The sequence below is a fragment of the Cololabis saira genome, chromosome 2 (genome assembly GCF_033807715.1).
Source record: "Cololabis saira isolate AMF1-May2022 chromosome 2, fColSai1.1, whole genome shotgun sequence".
In the NCBI taxonomy this organism is placed as follows: Eukaryota; Metazoa; Chordata; class Actinopteri; order Beloniformes; family Belonidae; genus Cololabis; species Cololabis saira.
The window spans coordinates 38,004,609-38,024,068 of NC_084588.1; the positions used below are offsets into that span (position 1 = coordinate 38,004,609).

General features: G+C 43.7%; 1 protein-coding gene across 3 annotated transcripts in view; it reads right to left on the reverse strand.

The window, feature by feature from the left end:
* The window catches only part of LOC133463514 (MAM domain-containing glycosylphosphatidylinositol anchor protein 1), a 277,446-nt gene that overhangs the window by 58,123 nt on the left and 199,863 nt on the right, over positions 1–19,460 (reverse strand). For all 3 annotated transcript variants that reach the window (XM_061745103.1, XM_061745086.1, XM_061745095.1), the window contains exons 8-9: positions 18,954–19,283; positions 14,063–14,362 (exon numbers count right to left, since the gene is read on the reverse strand). In XM_061745103.1, the coding sequence (XP_061601087.1) occupies positions 14,063–14,362; positions 18,954–19,283 (630 nt within the window). The remainder of the gene's footprint in view (positions 1–14,062; positions 14,363–18,953; positions 19,284–19,460) is intronic.

Below are 19,460 nucleotides of genomic sequence, written 5' to 3' on the forward strand. Positions count from 1 at the left end.
GAAAGGGGAGAAGAGAAAACAAATGTGAGGCTTTATTTATCAGGTAGGTCAGGATGGAAAAAAAATGGTACAAAACACAAAAAAATCATTGCTGGCACTGAAATATAAAAAATTTACACTGCAGCATATCAAGTTAAGGTATATTTAAAAAAAAAAAAAAAAAAATTCCCACCTGCATTTTGTCATTGCTTACTAATAAAATAATGAGTATAACAGTGTATTCCTTCATTGTTTTTTTCTGATTCATAACTAGCTCAGAAAAATAGAAAAAAAAACTAAGATTTCTTTCCTTTTGGTTTTTTAACAGAAAGAGTAAACTGAAACTAAAGTCAGTTTTGTTTGTATGATGGGATGTGGAGAAAACAAGGAGGCAGCAATTCCCGTGGATTCAGTGCATTGCAAATGGCAACTTGTAAGGTTTGTTTTGTTATACAGAAACACTACCCTTGCCAATCCAGACTTGGAAACACGACTCCTTCTTGAAAGTTGTGCTCCATGCAGAAATTTCTGATAGCTGAGCACAGTGGGCACCAAGGGAGTGCTATGGTGCTGCGGATTTCAGTGATCCCCCAGCCCCCCAAAAAAAGCTCTGATACCCCTTTTACACCAAGCTGGTTCCAGGGCTGGTTCTGGGCTAGAGCCAGACTTAGCACCAGTTCTTTGGTTTTACACAGCCTAAGCTCCGGCTCCTGACTCTCAAAACGGGAGCTACGCCAGCCCCTTTGAGCTGCTGGGCCAGCTCAAAGAACCGCTTTACGTCGGGGGCTGGGGGCGGGGCTGGGGACGGTGTTACTGAACAACCAAAGCAGAATAAACGCGGAAGCGCGCCGTTTTTAAACAACGTAGCGTTGAAGAAGGCGGTTAAGTTAGCAGACTCTTTTATTATTACATCCATTTATTTAATAATGGATGTAAAACAGAAGCAGCAGTGGTCTACGGTACAATCCACCAACAGTAACGTCTGCGGGCTCCGTGCCGCCGATGCAGCGGCGCAGCCTCGCGTCCGAGCCCGCGGGGGAGCGTTCCAGCCCTGGGACGCTTGGACGCGAGGCTGCGGAGCCCGCCGATGCAGCGGCAGCTCCATCCATTTATTTAATAAAAAATCCTGGCCCGCGGGGACGCCTCCCAGCCCGCGGTTCTGGTTCCACGTTACACCAACGCAGAGCCTACGGCGTATGTTACGGAGGAGGAGAGGAGCTCCTGAGGAGAGGAGAGGAGAGAAGCTGCCGGCTCAAATTTCTTAACAGGCGTTATTTGGATAAACTGAGCCCAGGTTGGGGATCTTAAAGGTTACTTTACCTGAAAAAAATATTAAAACTTAATAAAGTGCCATATTAACAGCGCTACAGCTGAAATTAAAACAGCTTTTGGCTCTCAGCTTCCTGATCAGGGTAGGGATGAAAACGAGGGGGCGTGGTGACGTGATGACGTGTCTCTCTGGCCAGCTCCAGGCCAACACCAGCTGTGTAGAAGCAAACGGTTCTTACTTAAGAACCAACCGCGAACCGGCTCTAGCTCCAGCACTAGCACCAGCCCTGGAACCAGCTTGGTGTAAAAGGGGTATGAGTAAATTCAGCATGGTGTTCAAGTTCTGCCATGAATGGCATATATTTTATCTATTGTGCAGATCAATCCATGTACCAGTAATCCTTTGGGTTTTGTATTTTAGAATCAAATCAGAAGACTTAAAAACAAATTTGCCTTCTCATATTTCCAGTTTGGTTCTGGTAGAAAAACCAAGCACTGTTGCCTCACAACAAGAAGGTTCGTGGTTCGACTCCTGGGCCCAGCAGGAGTATTTTTGTGTGGAGTTTGCGTGTATTCCCCGTGCTTGCATGGGTGTCCTCCCACAAACATGCATGCTAGGTTGATCGATGACTCTTATTTGCCCGTAGATGTGAGTGTGAGCGTGCACGGTTGTTTGTCTATATATGTGACCCTGTGCTGGCCTGGCGACCTGTCCAGGGTGAACCCCGGCCTCTCGCCTGTAATGGGCTGGGATAGACTCTGGCAGACCCCTGGGGGATCTTTTTAAAATTTTAAACAAATATTCACTTTGACCTAATGTCCATCCCGTTCCTGTGAAAGTGATGTGTGTTTCACTTGAAAGAAAGTAGAGCACTGAAATGAGCTGATTAGCGTTGTGATCAAAGGCTAAATCTCGAAAATATATTCAATAATTCTAAGAAAATCCCACAAAAACATTAGATGAATAGATGAAATAGATGAAAACATGACATGTGATAGCCCTACATCAGAAAAATTAGTACAGTAAAATTAGAACAGTATTTAAAAAGCAATTAAGAAATTAAAGCTGCAAGCAGCGATGAACGGGCCCTCGCACTCACGGCCACCGCCCCCCATAAGCATATCAAAAATGATACCACCCACAACTTCCTATGTCAAACCATTCAAAAGTTATAGCAGAAAAAAGGGACAACCAATCAGAAGAAGGGGCGGGGCTAATTCAGGCCAATGAAGGTCAAGGACTCCATATAGAATGTGATGACACCACCCACGACTCTCTATGTCAAACCATTCAAAAGTTATAGCAGAAAATCGGGACAACCAATCAGAAGAAGGGGCGGGGCTAATTTTCACCAATTATGGTCAAGGACTCAATACCGAGTCCCATGACACCACCCACGACTTCCTATGTCAAACCATTCAAAAGTTATAGCACGAAAAAGGGACAACCAATCAGAAGAAGGGGCGGGGCTAATTCAGGCCAATGAAAGTCAAGGACTCCATACAGAATGTGATGACACCACCCACGACTCTCTATGTCAAACCATTCAAAAGTTATAGCAGAAAATCGGGACAACCAATCAGAAGAAGGGGCGGGGCTAATTTTCGCCAATTATGGTCAAGGACTCAATACCGAGTCCCATGATACCACCCACGACTCTTTATGTCAAACCTTTCAAAAGTTATGGCAGAGAAAAGTATTCTAGTGGGCGCTGTTGAGCCGTTAGGCCATGCCCATTAATGCAAACCATGAAAAATCTAATTTATCGCCAGGCCTGGCTTGCCCATAGGAAAAACAACACCAACCGCCGCTGAGTTTGTGTGCAGTTTCCCATTGAAACAATATCTCACACTACTGAGGTTAGATGAAAAACATTAATTAGATGAAGTTGGTAATTAAAGGAGCATGAGGCAGGATTGAGGCAGGATTTATGAAAAAAATGTGTATACGTTTTAAGTTTTCTAGTAATAATGTCAGATGAAGCGTTCCAAACCAAAAAGAATGAGCCCTCTAGCGTATCTGTCCTTTGCCTTGAACAGGCTGTGTGCTGCAAAATGTGCTGCAATTGTGCCCGGAATTTCCCGCGCTGTCCTGCGGATGTGACGTCACATGACGCTGCATGCGCGTTCTCCCCGTTCTCCCGTGCCGGCTTCACTGTTGGCTGCAGTACCCCCGACGGCCGTCGTGGTGAAGGGTGGCGCTAGAGAGTCTCATTTCTTAAAAGGAGCCTCAAGCTCCTTTTAAAGATTACAATATTTAGATATCACTCATCACACCAGTAAACAGGAGAAACCACAATGGTCAATTCTCGCCAAATTGAGTAAATTCCAATTGTCCCTGAACGCACCAGTGGATGAAAGATGCAGTGGATGAAGAAATAATCATCAGTTTCCGAATTCCGACGGTGTATATTTTTATTTGCACCTTTTGCTATAAAAAAAAACAAAAAACAGTCAATGAAAAATGGATAGGAATAGTAAGCCAAGAGGACTTATAATATTACAAAGTTCACTCTCACTCTCAAATAAATAAATAAATATATATAAATAAATACAACAACACACCCCTCTCCCCTTCAAATAAATTCAAATGAACAATCAAACGTGTTTCTTTATACAATTAATTAATTTATACATTTATCAATATTCCATACCATGTCTTTGTAAAAGAGCATAATACAAAGTCTTTCAGCATAAAAGTACGTATTTTTAATGTGTGACAGCGTCCTGTTTCATAACTAAATCTCTGCCAGCCTCTCCAAGATGGCCGTCGGTACCTTATCCAAGATGGCGGCCGCGCTGAACGTCAGCTCCAATGCCCCGCCCCCCCGCGGGAGATGCGCGCGCATAACAAGCCCCCCCCTCCCCTCCCCCCCACCCCCCACCCCTCCCTCCGTCCCCCGCGGGAGCACCCCTCCTTTCTCTCCTCTCCTCCTTTGGCTGTCAGTCAGAGTTAAGAATCCAGTGAATTTAACATAAATATTAATAGAAAATCAACGGTCCCACTCAGGCTTATGAAATTCACAAGATATTTTCTCATTATAGTAAACAACATATCTATGAAGTCGGATGTCAATTTTGACATTTTGTGACAAAGACATAGCTTTTTATGTTATTAGTTCATTTTTTTAATTTTTAGAGTGACGGAGTTCTCAGAAAATAATATGTTCCAGTGTATGATTTTTTAGTCCTGTTGTAAGCTATCTGAAACTGCCATTTAATTTTCCTTACACAAAATCTCTGATTTTTAATTAATATTTTTCCAGAAATACAGAGTGACTTAAAAATGCCAATTCCTTTCAAATTACGGCCACGATACGCGACACGGTCAACAAGGGACCTACTGCCAATCAAATGTGTCAATTTGCTTAAGATTGGATAAACCAAACAGCAACTAAAGCACATAATTTGATGAAAAATGTATACCTGACCAAAAGGTGGCGCTATGGAGTTCATCCAAGATTGTCATATCCACTTGTTCAGAATGCAAGCCCGATTAAATGTTTTGAATTTGGGTTCATTCTGACCAATTATGTTTAAGTTACAACAACTTTTATGTTCATGGCGAGACCCCGATATTTGACAACCTCCAACGGCAACGCCCTTTGACACAAACTTACAGTTTTCTCTGTCACTCATCGTCAATGTCTTACCTATTATCTGACCAACTTTGAGATCAAGAAACTGATCTCGTTTGGAGCACAGATGCATACTAGAAGACATGACAATTCCTGGTGCCAACAGGTGGCGCTACAACCGATCCTGAATATTCCACCATAGATGTCTTCAGGCTCAGTCTACAATCATGCACATACGTTTTCAACAACATCAAATCATGTATTGCTGAATTACAGCCAATTGATGTTTGATGGCGAAGCTTAAAAATGACCTCAAACTTCGCCGGATCACTACAGTCACGCCCTCTGGCAGAAACTTAAAAGCTTCGCAATTTAGTGCCGGCCATGTGTCTAGATTGTACAAACCAAGTTGTGAGCCAATTCGATAAAATCTCTAGGAGGAGTTCGTTAAAGTACGAGGCCTAGAAATGATCAGAATTCATGAAAAATGACATTTTCTGTTCAAAATGCCGGACTTCCTGTGTAACTTAGACCATGGGTCCAAAAGACTTTTTTGTAGCTCTTTGTCTAATATAATACACACATAAAGGTCATTGCTGTAAGTCAAACCATATTGTGGGGCTCGTCAAAAAACATAAAATAGGTGGCGCTATAGAGCCCATTCTTGTGGACCCATGCCTGTCGCCCATAAAATACGTAATTTTACGCGACTCTGGAAGCGTGTGCAAAATTTGGTGAGTTTTCGAGCATTTTAAGGCCTCCAAAAAGGCAATTTATTTACGGCGAGAATAATAATAATAATAATTAAAGCTGCAAGCAGCGATGAACGGGCCCTCGCACTCATGGCCAACGCCCCTCCTTCCAGCCCCCCCCAAAAAGAGAATATTAAAAATACGATAAATGTAAAAAAAAAATAAAATTAAACAAGATTTATCTTCTCATTACAAGCAAAAAAATCTTGTTCCACTGGCAGATTTTTCTACTTATTTTAAGTGAAAACAGGTGAACAGGTGAAACAGATGAAAATGGTGGTTTTTTTTCCAGTTATGAGTCTTGTTTTAAGTGTAATGAGGTTTTTTTTACTAAAATGAGACATTTTCAATAGAAATAAGACAAATATTTTTGTTAAGATTTAGAGTTTTTGCAGTGATCCATGTTACTTATCCTGTGAAGGACAGAGTCATATTGATAAGTTCAGAAAAGTGTTTTTTATTGTTGTGTTTTGATGTATTTGATGTAAGCCCAGTGGATATTTAAAGCTTACAGAAGGCTGCATTTAACTGCTGCTATGTCATTCCTGCAGTATTTCTGCAGGTGTTTTGGTCACTGCTATTATTTGTAATATATTATAATATTTGTAATCAGAACAAATTATCTGTCCCCATATGATAAAATCCACCATCCCCCCTGATTTTTTTTTTTACAACTCGAGTACTGGCTGCGGTTCTGTTTAAAGCCGGGCAGACACTGTGCCATTGCCGGCTCGTTTTGAACCAATTTTTCTCTTGTTTCAATCATTAATATGTGTGCAGACAAGGTAAAAAAAAAAAAAAAAGAAAACTCAAACTCTTTCAGTTCACTGTGTTTTCTAGTAGTTCTTCTAGTTTTCTATTGTTACTTTTAAGTTTACTGTTCCCTTTGTGGTTTTACTGGTTGTAAAGCATGTAGCTTTAATTATCACCCAATTCTGTGTTTCACCTTGTTAGTCAACTTCACTCCAACTCATTACCACCAATTTTACACTTATTTTTGGAATGAATGGTCAATAGACCTCATTTACATAAAACCATAGCTCATTTTTGAGATAGATAAAGATAAGCCGAAATTCTGAATTTTTTTGACTATAGTTAAACTCAGAGGCATATAAATTGATGGATTATCACAGACGGGTATATGTGAAAATGAAATGAAATCATTTAAAATGTTTGGACCACCACCCAGCACCAGCCAGTGGTTGGTGGGTCAAATTGAATATCACAGGAGAGGAGAAATTGAATAAAATATCCATAATTCAATGCAAGTAGTGATCAGAGGTGGGTAGTAACGAGTTACATTTACTCCGTTACATTTACTTGAGTAAGTTTTGGGAAATTTTGTACTTTTAGGAGTAGTTTTGGATAACTGTACTTTTTACTTTTACTTGAGTAGATTTGTGAAGGACAAACTGTTCCTCTTACTCCGCTACATTAGGCTACGTTGAGCTGTTACTTTTCTTTTATCCTTTTTATCCGTGTACGCGTCAATCTCATGACATCACTGAGTGATTCTTTGGGAAAAAGGTTTGTTTTTGCATGTTTTGTCACATTTACACAGACTCAAACACACACAGAGTTTCTATGAGTTCATGTTTGTTCTAGTTCTGCCTGGTTGAAAAAGAAAAGTACAAAGGCTTGAAATTTTGTGCTACTGGTGCTTAATTTATTTTTTTATTCTGTTATTTTATTATTTATTAAAGTTCTTGAATTAACTTTACGCTTATTTTAATTTAAGCTATTTTTCATTTTTTTATTAATTTTAATTTATTTTATTATTTTATTGATTTTAATTTGCCTGAAGATGATTATTTTGTACTTTTGTCTTTTTGAATGGGTGTGTTAAAAAAATAAATCAGACGTTACTCAACAGTTACTCAGTACTTGAGTAGTTTTTTCACCAAGTACTTTTTTTACTTTTACTCAAGTAATTATTTGGTGAGTACTTTTTACTTCTACTTGAGTCATATTATTCTGAAGTAACAGTACTTTTACTTGAGTACAATTTTTGGCTACTCTACCAGCTCTGGTAGTGATCATCAATTTTATTTGAAATGAGTGTAACAGAGGCAGTTATATGGATGAAAATCATATTTTTGATATAAAAGAAAAGTGAATATGGGTCAATTTGACCAAAAGACCACAGAAGGGTTATCTATTAACATTTCAACATAATCAACTCATCCAAGAGATATTCAGAAGAGCTTCTCTTCTGCAAATGGTACAGTAGATGAGCTGCCATACAAAGGAATTTCCCTTTGTGGATTAATAAAGTAATTATTATTCTTATTCTTAAAATCCGTCTAGCTGACGTGACCCAGGCAGACCAAACAACAGGCTTCAGCTTGAGCGGCCGTTTTCCGCTTGGTCCTAGTGCTGACCTGTCTCCATTTAATATAGCGTAACATTGTTTTTGGACGGTAAAAACTGCAGGGGACCAAAACTGCCTTTTGAAAAAGTGCAGGATACATGTCCCCCCCCCCCATATTACGTCCGTGTATGAACGTACAGTCAGTGTGAGCAGAGACCTGTCGCATCAGAGCATCAGGTCCGTCCCAGCCGGTGTTCTGCCAATTTCTGCTCCCTGCCGAAAAAATGCTACGTTTGGGTTATGCGCATGCGCACAGTCGATTTTCAAAGTTTGCATCATTTCTTGCACGATGTAAAATGGATAATGGGATGTTGATTATTTGATCCTTCAAAATACACGACCCATGACATGAATGCATTACACTTTGTGAACATTATACGATAAAGAGAAAAAAAACAACAATTCTATGGCTTTATTTGATATTCATTCAGTCATTCGCCTTTATTTAACCAGGCAGGTCATTAAGAACATTCTTATTTACAATGACGGCCTGGCAAGAGACAAAGACCACTTGGGGGTGAAAGGAAGTGGTTTAGGGAGTAAAACACAGTAAAGTTGTGGCTCTACAAAGGTGGAAAACCTTTAGGTAGCATTTTTTGGCAAAGCTGCAGAAATGGGCAGAAACTGGCTCTCGGCTCTGCGCGTGGCCGCGCGCGACCGCGCGCTCCTGATCGGGATCGCGGATGGAAGCTCAATAATAATATAATAATATAATAAAATAAAATAATTGCAACACGCATTAAAAAACCACAATACAACTTACGTGACGTGACGGCGTGACTCCACATGTTGCTGCAAGTTGCAACAACCCCCCTCCCCCGCCCCCGCCCCCGCCCCCGGCAGCTTCCAGGAGCTGCGGCTGCGCGTTCCCGCGGTCTGCGCGCACGCGGCCCGCAGACAGCTTCATGCTTCTAATCCAACTCAAAACATTCATTATAAATCGCCTCTTGCACATACAATGCTCAAATCATATTATTTTCAACAATATTTTTACGAAGTTAGAAGTTAATTCGACATTGCATGACAAAGTAAAGATTTATTTCAAAATGAGTTCATATTTTGAATAAAGTCGGTGACAAACTGTCCCAAATATAGAATGGATATCAGAATGGAAGCCTGATTAAATGTATTGATTTTGGGTCAATTTGGACCAAGTATTTGAAAGTTAAAACAACTTTTATGTTCATGGCGAGACACCGAAATTTGACAACCTCTAACAGCGACGCCCTTTGAGAAAAACTTACAGTTTTCTCTGTCAGCCATCGTCAATGTCTTACCTATTTATCTGACCAACTTTGAGATCCATCCGCTCATCTCCCTTTGAGCACAGATGCATACTAGAAGACATGACAATTCCTGGTGCCAACAGGTGGCGCTACAACCGATCCTGAATATTCCACCATAGATGTCTTCAGGCTCAGCCTACAATCATGCACATACGTTTTCAACCACATAAAATAATGTATTGCTGAATTACAGCCAATTGATGTTTGATGGCGAGGCTTAAAAATGACCTCAAACTTCGGTGGATCACTACGGTCAAGCCCTCTGCTAAAAACGTAAAAGCTTCGCAATTTAGCGTCGGCCATGTGTCTAGATTGTACAAACCAAGTTGTGAGCCAATCTGATAAAATCTCTAGGAGGAGTTCGTTAAAGTACGAGGCCTAGAAATGATCAGAATTCATAAAAAATGACATTTTCTGTTCAAAATGCCGGACTTCCTGTGTAACTTAGAGCATGGGTCCAAGAGACTTTTTTGTAGGGCTTTGTCTGATATAATAGACACATAAAGGTCATTGCTGTAAGTCAAACCATATTGTGGGGCTCGTCAAAAACATAAAATAGGTGGCGCTATAGCGCCTAATCCTTTTTGACCCATGCCTGTCGCCCATAAAATACGTAATTTTACGCGACTCTGGAAGCGTGTGCAAAATTTGGTGAGTTTTTGAGCATTTTAAGGCCTCCAAAAAGGCAATTTATTTATGGCGAGAATAATAATAATAATAATAATAATAATAATAATAATAATAAACATCACAGATACAATAGGGTCCTCGCACTTTCAGTGCTCGGGCCCTAATAATAATAATAAACATCACAGATACAATAGGGTCCTCGCACTTTCAGTGCTCGGGCCCTAATAAATGAACAATCACTGAATGACAGCAGTACACCTTGAACAGGTCAGCAATCCATTACAGTGCTACTAAGACTAGCGAAACAGACAACCATGCCCCATATCACTAACGTCAAATTGATGGACTGTGTGAAGAAGCTGGAGTACCCACGGACAAACCAAGCAAGCACAGGTGGAACATGCCAACTCCACACAAAAACTCCCGAGCTGGGATCTGAACCTCCTAGTGAGGTAACAGTCGTAACCACCAAGCCACCTTGTTGTCAAAACGTTGTCTCATTCACTTGATGTCATTTGCTAATATACATCTATTCCAACATTTGACACCTGTGAGAAATTCCAACAAAATATTCTGATGGTAAAGTTTCCTTCTCACAACACTTCTGTAACTGAAGATACCAAATGGTAAAACGCTAAAACTTCCTACATAGTTTCTTCGACTGCAAGGCATAACCAACTAGGATGCACATGTGGTTCGATCCTCAATGCCAATGGGTCGGCTTCCATGTCTCATGGACAGTCTGATTGTTTTCTAATGTGTTTTTTAGTCTCATCGTTGTGTTTTGCATTATTTTCTTTAATAACAGAAGTGTAAAATGCCTTTAACAAGGCCACTGATACAGCCCCAAACCATTTAGGGCCTGGCTCATGGACTCGCCGCTACAGTCTAGATGGTCCTAATTTTTTTGGTCTGGTCTGGAGTAAGGTCAGAGTAGGTATTGGATACTGATTCTTCGCAGCATAATACAGACATTTTCTATGTGATGGTCCACCCCAAATAATTCAAAGATCAGAGAGGGCTATGTTGCCTTTGAGTAAATTTAACAAGAATATTTTTGTGTTCTTTTTTTTATTCCAAAGTGCTAATTTTGAATCTGTGTTGTAGTATATGTATGATCCTGTGTCCTTTTGGCTCTATAGGCGACTAATTAATGACACTTCTTGATACAGTGTGTTTGAATGATCATAGATAATTGATGTCTATCTTAGCCCTATTTCTTTCCTGTCACAGTTCAATTTTAAATGCATATAAATGGATATGACTGCAGCCCGGTTACAGACAGCGGACATGGATGGATGGATGGATGGATGGATGGATGGATGGATGGATGGATGGATGGATGGATGGATGGATGGATGGATGGATGGATGGATGGATGGATGGATGGATGGATGGATGGATGGATGGATGGATGGATGGATGGATGGATGGATGGATGGATGGATGGATGGATATTTAAACTTTTAATTGAAATAAAGTTGAAACAAGGCACTACTTTCAACTCCCCTGTTTTTCTTGGATCTCTTTTGTGGGAGGAAGGACAATACAGGACTGCATAACACGTTTATCCGTTGCTGTTCATGTGGGTGTGTTCTACAGTCATCTGTGGTAGCTCAATGCTCTCAGGCCACTCTTATATGTTCCTACTTTGCGTGATTGTCCTTTCTTGTGTGAAGAAGGTGTCTCCACAGGCCTCCATATTCTCTCATAGTTTTCCAGCCATCTTTCCCTTTACACAGCGCCACCTGCCTGTCAGGGATTTTCCCTAATGGTTCTCCTCTGTGTCATCCTGCACACCATTGCACAGCACTCACCTTTACCACAATTCCTCTGCTTACCTGACCGCTTTCTTGCCAAGAAATGTCATTCACTCATGTCCATTTGTTGCTGCTCTTTTAACATTTAGTTCCTAAAAGCTGACCTTTATTCCCGGTTTTGACTGACAGTAGTCTCTCTGTCTTGACTTTGAGAAGACTCATTGGGATGTGAATGACAGTTTCAAAAAAAAGTGTAAAAATATTTAAAGAATGTATGACTAAAGTACGGTGGCCGACAAGGGCCAAACGCACTGCAACGGCCTATGCGTCTCAGTTAAGGAAAACGGCTTCAAGTACAGAAACGATTCAAATTCACAAACTCAAAACGAGGTCCAAAAAGAGGAACGTGGTGCAAATGAAAAAACGTGCTGCAAAAAACAAAGACAAATGCAGCATCATCAAACGCGCTGCAAATAGAGAAACGATGCAAAACACAAAACGATATAAAACAAGAAACCATCTTCAAAAGAAAAACGCTTCATAACCGGTTACCAAACCTGCAGGGGGCGCTCTCAGCGTAACAGCACACGGGATGTAGAGAGAAAACGAACAGGTGACTGTAACGTTAAAATATAATAAAGAAACGTCTCGTAATGTACAGCGTTGTACAGTGATATAAACCACATTATATCACATTACCGTTCCCGCTGTATGTTTAAACCATGGATGTAAAAACTGTGGTTCAGTCAGCTGTTCGGTCTCTCTCTACATCCCGTGTGTCTGTCCATTGAGCTGTTACGCTGAGAGCGCCCCCTGCAGGTTTGGTAACCGGTTATGAAGCGTGTTTCTTTTGAAGATGGTTTCTTGTTTTATATCATTTTGTGCTTTGCATCGTTTCTCTATTTGCAGCACGTTTGATGATGCTGCATTTGTCTTTGTTTTTTCATTTGCACCACGTTCCTCTTTTTGTACCTCGTTTTGTGAATTTGAATCGTTTTTGTACTTGAAGCCGTTTTCCTTAACTGAGACGCATTAGGCCATTGTAGTGCGTTTGGCCCTTGTCGGCCACCGTACTAAAGAGGTGTGATGCTCTGCAAGGAACGAGAACAATGGTGTTCAATTATATAATAACAACTGAATGCTCTGAGTAAATTCCATCCCATCAATTTCTGTTCTTAGAATATATTCAGCCCAAGTGTAAACATAAATATCTACCAAGACAGTAACTTGCAAAACCACTAAATGAAAAGGAAACAATGACTGGAATATCAAGGATGCATTCACAACTTTGTAAGAGTAGCATTGTTAAAATTGGACCATAAAGGCTTCCTGTTGCTGCAATTGCTGACAGGTTTAAGAGAGCACACTCAGTTTCCAACATATCCATACAGATAAGTGATAGTTACCAGTCCCATTCTTTGACACTTATAAATGCTGTCTCGATTCAAGTAATAGAGAAGTAAACAAAAGTAGGCGTCATCACAGGAGAAGGAAAGATTTTGAAATAATTAAATGTTTTACTACAACCCCAGTGGAGTGCTGACAAAAGGTTAAAAGAAAAAAAGAAGCCTTATATTACTATATTTGGGTGTATACACTTAAAGGAGCTTGAGGCTCCTTTTAAGAAATGAGACTCTCTAGCGCCACCCTTCACCACGACGGCCGTTGGGGGTACTGCAGCCAACAGTGAAGCCGGCACGGGAGAACGGGGAGAACGCACATGCAGCGTCATGTGACGTCACATCCGCAGCCCAGCGCGGGAAATTCGGGACCTAATTGCAGCACATTTTGCAGCACACAGCCTGTTCAAGACAACGGAAAGATACACTAGAGGGCTCATTCTTTTTGGTTTGGAACGCTTCATCTGACATTATTACTAGAAAACTTCAAATGTATACGAATTTTTTTCATAAATCTTGCCACAATCCGGCCTCAAGCTCCTTTAAGTAAAGGGTAAAGGCCATCTTTTTACTAAGAGTATGAATAAAGGAAAGTGTTTTTTCACATTTTTACTGGAACCGTACCAACCGTAACACCACCAAAACTATTCACTATAATGTTCCTATAATCTTAGCACTTTTTCCATTTGTTTTGGACATATTTTGATTGTAAATAACTATTCCTCATAGCCTAAGTTCTGTGCATTCCCTTTTTACTTTTACACACATTTATTTGTGGTTTAATTATTTGTGTTTCTGTTCTTTGCTGCTATTACTCTGGGATCATCAATGATTCATATTATTTGAAAAGGTACACGCAAAGTTCTATCACAGCGTACAGGAAAAAAGATAACCAATCTGAGCTTATTAATGTCAAAGAGCATTGTAAGATTTGGTGCTACTAAATTGTGCAGCCTCTACTTTCTGCTTGCTCTGAGGGGAGCTGTTATAAATTGCGTTTTGAGTTCTTGGGTGGAAGTAATCTGATCCAAACTTACATTGCACATTCAGCTGGACTTGTGCCTCTCTGCGCTTGATGTTAAGGCCATTGTAAGGAGCTGTTTGACACCGATACACTCCCATCATGTCCCGGCTGACGTTCTTTAACCTCAACCGGCCATCAGCTGTCTCCACCACGGGTGTCCCTGAAGGCATCAGCAGGTCTTTTTCCATGCGTGACCACAAAATGGGAGGACGGGGTTTGCCATCCACCACTAAGCACACCAGCTCAGTGTTGCCTCCCTCTCGCACATTCACAACCTGACCTCCAGGAGGGACTGAGAGCACTGGAGGAGAGACTGCAGGGAAGGAAAGAAAAAGGCAAAGTAAGAACATAGTTCGATAGAATTCTTCAGTTTCAGGAAAGATTTTGTCCACTTTTGCAACACCTGAAAAGATGCAAGGAAAGCAGAATAAAAGGAAGGGGTATACAGTTAGTATTCCTCCAAAAGTCAAGAGGCAGACAAGACTTTTAACAATTTAATCGTGAAAGAAAAAACTCTGGATAACAGAGACAGAGTGACAATAAATGGTATTCACAAGCCTAATTTTAACAGACATTCACAAAATCTGAATGACAAATTGGAGTATTAAAAACAATGACTGCTTAGTATTCAGTAACAGGTAATGTGTCAAGTTCAAGAGCAGTTTTAAACAGAGTTTTGAAATAAAATCATTATATCAATGATTTGCTCACAGTTGCAAATGACAACTTCATTTAATCTGTTTGCTCTCTTGTGAGCTTTGTTCGCCCAGCAAACTTTGCTTGTTGCTCTTCTTGCTGACACTAAATGAGATAACTTTTATCATTCAAATGTCAAAATCGTGTTGAACAGTTAAATTTGGCAACAATTTCTTCTTGAGGGGAGACATTTAGATGGGGCTTCATATGAAAATCATTAAACACAAACAAGCTGCTATACATCATTCTTTTAAATCTGATCCTTTTTTTTTTTACACTGAACTTTATTTTGTATTCCCTGCATACAATATGCACGAGATGTAATGATGAAGATTTTTTTTTTTTACTTTATTAAATACAAAACAACCGCTTGAACCGCCACCTCCCCTCCTTGAACCGCCACCTTACTGTGGTGGAGGGGTTTGTGTGCCCGAGTGATCCTAGGAGCTATGTTGTCGGGGGCACTTTCGCCCCTGGTAGGGTCTCCCATGGCAAACAGGTCCTGGGTGACGGGCCAGACTAAGAGCGGTTCACAAGCCTACCATGATGAGAAGAAAAACAAGGACTGTTACGTCGCCCGGATCGGCGTCACCGGGGCCCGCCCTGGAGCCAGGCCTGGGGTTGGGGCTCGATGGCGAGCGCCTGGTGGCCGGGTCTTTGCCCGTCGGACCCGGCCGGGCTCAGCCCGTAACGGCGACGCGGGTCCGCCTTCCAGTAGGCCCACCACCCGCAGGAAAGACCATGGCAGGCCGGTGCATTGTGGGCTGGGTAGCAGTCGTGGCGGGGTGCCTCGACGACCCAATCCCTGGACCAAAACCCTCGCAGTAGGGACACGGAATGTCACCTCGCTGGGGGGGAAGGAGCCGGAGCTTGTGCGTGAGGTTGAGAGATACCGGCTAGAGATAGTCGGGCTCACCTCCACACATAGCTTGGGCTCTGGAACCCAGCTCCTTGAAGGGGCTGGACCCTCCACTACTCTGGAGTTGCCCAGGGTGAGAGGCGGCGGGCTGGTGTGGGCTTGGTTATAGCCCCCCAGCTCAGCCGCCATGTGTTGGAGTTCACCCTGATGAACGAGAGGGTCGCTTCCCTGCGCCTTCGGGTCGGGGATAGGTCTCTCACTGTTGTTTGTGCCTACGGGCCGAACAGCAGTGGGGAGTACCCGGCCTTCTTGGAGTCCCTGGGAGGAGTACTTGATAGTGCTCCAACTGGGGACTCCATTGTTCTACTGGGGGACTTCAACGCTCACGTGGGCAATGACAGTGATACCCGGAGAGGCGTGATTGGGAGGAACGGCCTCCCCGATCTGAACCCGAGTGGTGTTTTGTTGTTGGACTTCTGTGCGAGTCACAGTTTGTCCATCACGAACACCATGTTCAGGCATAAGGGTGTCCATCAGTGCACGTGGCACCAGGACACCCTAGGCCGGAGGTCAATGATCGACTTTGTTGTCGTTTCATCTGACCTTCGGCCGCATGTCTTGGACACTCGGGTGAAGAGAGGGGCTGAGCTGTCAACTGATCACCACCTGGTGGTGAGTTGGATGCGCTGGCGGAGGAGGAGGTTGGACAGACCGGGCAGACCCAAACGGATTGTGAGGGTCTGTTGGGAACGTCTGGCCGAGCCCTCTGTCAGGGACATCTTCAACTCCCACCTCCGGGAGAGCTTCTCTCGGATCCCGGGGGAGGCGGGGGACATCGAGTCCGAGTGGACCATGTTCTCCGCCTCCATTGTCAACGCGGCGGCTCGAAGCTGTGGACGCAAGGTCTCCGGTGCCTGTCGTGGCGGCAATCCTAGAACCCGGTGGTGGACACCGGAAGTACAGGATGCCGTCAGACTGAAGAAGGAGTCCTACCGGGCTATGTTGGCCGGTGGGACTCATGACGCAGTAGATAGGTACCGGCAGGCCAAGCGGGCCGCGGCTCGGGCAGTCTTGGAGGCAAAAACTCGGGTCTGGGAGGAGTTCGGGGAGGCCATGGAGGAGGACTTTGGTCGGCCTCGAGGAAATTCTGGAGGACCGTTCGGCGCCTCAGAAGGGGGAAGCAGTACTCTGCCGGCACCATTTATGGTGCTGGTGGGGAGCTGTTGACCTCGACTGGGGACATTGTCGGACGGTGGAAGGAATACTTTGAGGATCTCCTTAACCCGACTGACATGCCTTCCACTGAGGAAGCAGAGGGTTGGGGCTCGGAGGAGTGCTCATCCATCACCCAAGCCGAGGTCACCGAGGTGGTTCGTAAGCTCCTCGGTGGCCGGGCACCGGGGGTGGATGAGATTCGCCCTGAGTACCTCAAGTCTCTGGATGTCGTAGGGCTGTCTTGGCTGACACGCCTCTGCGACATTGCATGGAGGATGGGACAGTAGCACTGGGGTGGCAAACCGGGGTGGTGGTCCCTCTGTTTAAAAAGGGGGACCGGAGAGTGTGTTCCAACTACAGGGGGATCACACTTCTCAGCCTCCCGGGTAAAGTCTACGCCAGGGTACTGGAGAGGAGATTACGGCCGATAGTCGAACCTCGGATTCAGGAGGAACAATGCGGTTTTCGTCCCGGTCGTGGAACACTGGACCAGCTCTATACCCTCCGCAGGGTGCTCGAGGGTTCATGGGAATTTGCCCAACCAGTCTACATGTGTTTTGTGGATCTGGAGAAGGCATTTGACCGTGTCCCTCGTGCCATTCTGTGGGGGGTGCTGAGTGAGTATGGAGTCCGGGGCCCTCTACTAAGGGCTGTCCGGTCTCTGTATGATCGAAGCAGGAGTCTGGTTCGCATTGCCGGCAGTAAGTCAGACTTGTTCCCGGTGCATGTTGGACTCCGGCAGGGCTGCCCTTTGTCACCGGTCCTGTTCATAATTTTTATGGACAGGATTTCTAGACGCAGCCAGGGGCCGGAGGGGATCCGGTTTGGGAACCTCAGGATTTCATCTCTGCTTTTTGCAGATGATGTTGTCCTGTTGGCTTCATCAGACCGGGACCTCCAGCATGTGCTGGGGCGGTTTGCGGCCGAGTGCGACGCGGCAGGGATGAGAATCAACACCTCCAAGACCGAGGCCATGGTTCTCGACCGGAAAAGGGTGGCATGCCTTCTCCGGGTGGGTGGAGAAGTCCTGCCTCAGGTGGAGGAGTTCAAGTATCTCGGGATCTTGTTCACGAGTGAGGGAACAATGGAGCGTGAGATTGACAGGCGGATCGGTGCAGCGTCCGCAGTAATGCGGTCGATGTACTGGACCGTCGTGGTAAAGAGGGAGCTGAGTCGAAAGGCGAAGCTCTCGATTTACCGGTCAATCTACGCCCCTACCCTCACCTATGGTCATGAACTTTGGGTAGTGACCGAAAGGACAAGATCGCGGATACAAGCGGCCGAGATGAGTTTCCTCCGCAGGGTGGCTGGACGCTCCCTTAGAGATAGGGTGAGGAGTTCGGTCACCCGGGAGGAGCTCGGAGTCGAGCCGCTTGGGCATCTGTACCGGATGCCTCTTGGACGCCTCCCTAGGGAGGTGTTCCAGGCATGTCCCACCGGGAGGAGACCCCGGGGAAGACCCAGGACACGCTGGAGAGACTATGTCTCTCGGCTGGCCTGGGAACGCCTCGGACTCCCCCCGGAAGAGCTGGAGGAAGTGTCTGGGGTGAGGGAAGTCTGGGCATCCCTGCTGAGGCTGCTGCCCCCGCGACCCGGTAACGGATAAAGCGGGAGAAGATGAGTGAGTGAGTGAGTAAATACAAAACAGGTAATAATACAAATGCGCAAAAAAAAAAAACACATAGGCTACAGGTACAGGACAAGAGGGGACACTAGAAAACAAACAAAACAGTACAAAACATCAGAGCCAGGGCGGGACCGGTTCCTTTTCCCCTTTAATTTGCTTTTTAATTTGGTTCCTGACCGGCAGTTCACATATTCTCACATTTTCCTCTTTTTCTTTTATTATAATTTCTCAATTTTAAACTTCTTTCCCCCTCTCCTTCCTTCTGATGAATGATGAAGATTTAAAAAAAAAAAAACTTGGTTGTAGAGAAAAATGCTTTGAGTTGTCGACTATATAAATGCAGCCTATTTACAATGAATCTCTTTTTTCTTCATAGTCCTTCTACAGAAAGATACATTGACCTTCTAAAGGATTGTTTAGCTCTTTGTGCGGCTGAAAGGTGCTTAGAAGCTTAATCAAATTAGTCTCGGTCTGAGAAATATATATATAAGAGATGGAAAATCTCACCGCTGTTCTGAGAGATGTTGACATCCACACGGAGTTCCGGCACCCTGCTGCCCAGGAAATTCACCAAGCAGCTGTAGGTGGCCAGGTCTCTGAACTTCAAGTCCACAATTTCCAGGCTGCTGGTGCCGGGGGCCATGTCTGGGTCACTGCGCAGTAATATCAGGTTATCGGAGTTGTAGACCGGTGCGCCGTTCTTGTACCACGTGTAGTTGACTTTATCCTGTGGAGTGGCATCGACGTGGCATGAGAGCTTGAGCTCACGGCCTATTTGGATCGTCTCACTGTCCTTGTTAGAGTCTGGTGTAATTTGGAAAGTCAGGTTGCCCATTGCTGTATGTTGTGTGAAGAAAAGAGAGAGGAAGAGTTACATATAAAGTAAAAAAGATCCCATCGCATGTCCTTTTCAAGAGAGGAACTCTCTTGAAAAGGTAGTACTGTAGTACTGTATTATCTGTTACTGTGACGTTCTGTTTAAGCAGAACAGATGGCCTGTCATGGGAAAATGAT